This window comes from Amblyomma mixtum, chromosome 10, assembly GCF_055824585.1.
Source record: "Amblyomma mixtum isolate Tamu chromosome 10, ASM5582458v1, whole genome shotgun sequence".
Lineage (NCBI taxonomy): Eukaryota > Metazoa > Arthropoda > Arachnida > Ixodida > Ixodidae > Amblyomma > Amblyomma mixtum.
Genome location: NC_143021.1, coordinates 62,191,648 through 62,193,861, shown reverse-complemented (window position 1 = coordinate 62,193,861; position 2,214 = coordinate 62,191,648). Strand labels below are relative to the sequence as shown.

The following is a 2,214-nucleotide window of genomic DNA, read 5'->3' as shown; positions in this document are numbered from 1 at the left end:
GAGACCCGACAAAACCAGTAGCACATTCCATGCTCACTTTACGCGAAATGCGAGTCCACCCGCAGAAACAAACACCTCAAAATGCGGGTGAACGCGCGGTCCGTCTCGCTTAAGGAGTCAGGGGGCCTGCTCCGCACGACAAAAGGCAACCAAAGTTCCGCCCCCGAAGGCGCGCGGCGCCCTGCCGACGCGGCTCGAGGCGCTCGTGTTAGCGGACACTCAGTGGATGGTTAAAACTGGTTTATTGAGGTCGCTAGTGAATATTTACAGGGATGCCAGTCAACGCTTTCAATGGAGATCGCGCCGTGGGAACTGAGCTGCACTCGCCGCGTCCGCTCTGTCGACTCTGCTTTGTCTCTCTGTGGCGCCCGTCTCTCTGTGTCGACTCGGTCCGTTTCTTCCCTCCCCGGTCGTTTGAGGTTTCCCCTCTTCCCTTCGGAGTGCGGGAGGCGTCGCGGGGTCCCCTCTTTTCTGCGAAGAGCCCGTGGCTCAGACATGCTGATGTCTTTTTGCAGGCGCGGTGTGTTTTCGTCGGGGTCGAGGTCTCCTTCCCTCGGACCATAAATCTGTGGAAGTGCGTGCTGTCCGAAGGCCGAAGCAGTTAGCAGTTCTCGGAACCTGCCTGGGCCGGGCGAAAAACGTTGCCGTCGGCAGCATGCTGACACGACCCTCCCAAATTTTGCGCCTGTCCACAGGTGCAAGCGTTTCGGGAAGATGACGCCAACTCATCGGGGATCAAATCACGCTCTTTGTATCTTCTTAGCTGCTCCACGTTTACTGTCTTGCGATTTATTTTTCCGGGCACATGGACTTATCTTTCGATGGCCGCGAGGTTCGGCTCGATAAGTGCTGCCACTTCAAAGGGTCCCTCGTAGCGGGCATCCAATGTATTTCGCGCGCCAACTTCGAGCACGACGACATCTCCAGGATGAAAATTTGGTGCCCGTCGCCTCGAGTCGTATTGGGACACTGAATATAGCTTACTGTCGAGAAGACTGTCCCGCATGTCCGCACGTCCTGTTGCGAGATCGTGGAGCCTCTCTGCGGCGCTCATCTCGTTCTCAACAGAAGCGATATTGAGTTCCCCGGGTATCTTCGGGTCGTACCCGTGCATTAGCCAGAAGGGGCTGCGGTTTCCGTGGCGGTGTTTGGTGGCGTTAATGGCGAACGTGGCTCTGGGAAGCTGCTTCCTCCATGCGTTGCTTTCTTCGATGGTCTTGCGCAACACCTGCTTGAGGGTTCCGACCATTCTTTCGATCAGCCCGTTGGTTTGAGGCCAGTATGGGGGAGAATTGACGTGGGTTATTCCGAATCGGTGGCTTCAAGGCGTCGTTTGGCCTGGAGGTCGAGAAAATCTTGCATAGAGAGCTTTCGTTTGAAGCGGGAGGCGAGGGCTTCTTTCCACTCGTGCCAGGTGTCGCACCTCGTTCCGTAGGAGCTGTTCCAGTCTCTTGCAGCTCCCGTCAGACGTGTCGCTGCGCTGGCTAGCGTTAGTGACTCCGTCCAGTGCGCAAGTGCTGCGATGCGCTCGACCTGCGAGATCCAGCTGTGCACACTATGCTGTGGAGATCCGTCATAAAGCGGTATGGCGGATGACGTGTCGCTCGTAGAGTGGATCTGCACCTGTGCCGTGGCTGCGGGAGTCCTCGTCAATGCAGTGGCTAGCTGCGCCTGCGTGGTGGCGATCATTGCCAGGATAGCTGCCATATTTGGTGTACCGTCAATGGTGGTGCAAGGCAGCGGTATTTGTGCACTGCCGTTCGGCCCCGTGTCGTAGTGTGCGTGATTGCCACTTGCCGTTGGTGATCTTTCCGTCGTTCCAGCTCTCGTGACGTCAGCAGGAACTCCGAATTGTGCCGGGCTTCGTCCCGAACTCGTGACGTTTTTGGTCGGCGTTGGGACAGCTGGGCTCACGTTGTCGTGCACTGCAGGTGCGATGGCCGTGGTAGCTTGGGCGAGCTGCGTTCGCACGATCTCCACCTCGGCACGGAGCTCCTTGATTGTGGAAAGCGCCTCCAGGTACGCCTGCCTGTCGTCGTCGTTGGCAGCCTGGTTTGTCGTTGGCGTGTCCATCTCGTCGGAGACTCGCTGTCGAATGTTGTCTTCGAGGATTCGTGCGATCAGCTGGTCCTTGCTTCCGGAGCACGGTAGTTCACGGTATTTCAGTTCGTCCACAAGCTGTCGCTTCGTAGCGGTGCCCAGGAGGTTGCGGTC

General features: G+C 57.7%; 1 protein-coding gene across 1 annotated transcript; it reads right to left on the bottom strand.

The window, feature by feature from the left end:
- Positions 1 to 811: 811 nt before the first annotated feature.
- LOC149325932 (uncharacterized) lies at positions 812 to 1,249 on the bottom strand. Its single transcript, XM_089564417.1, has one exon. The coding sequence runs from the start codon at positions 1,247 to 1,249 to the stop codon at positions 812 to 814; it is 438 nt and encodes a 145-aa protein (XP_089420543.1).
- Between the last annotated feature and the right edge of the window lie 965 nt (positions 1,250 to 2,214).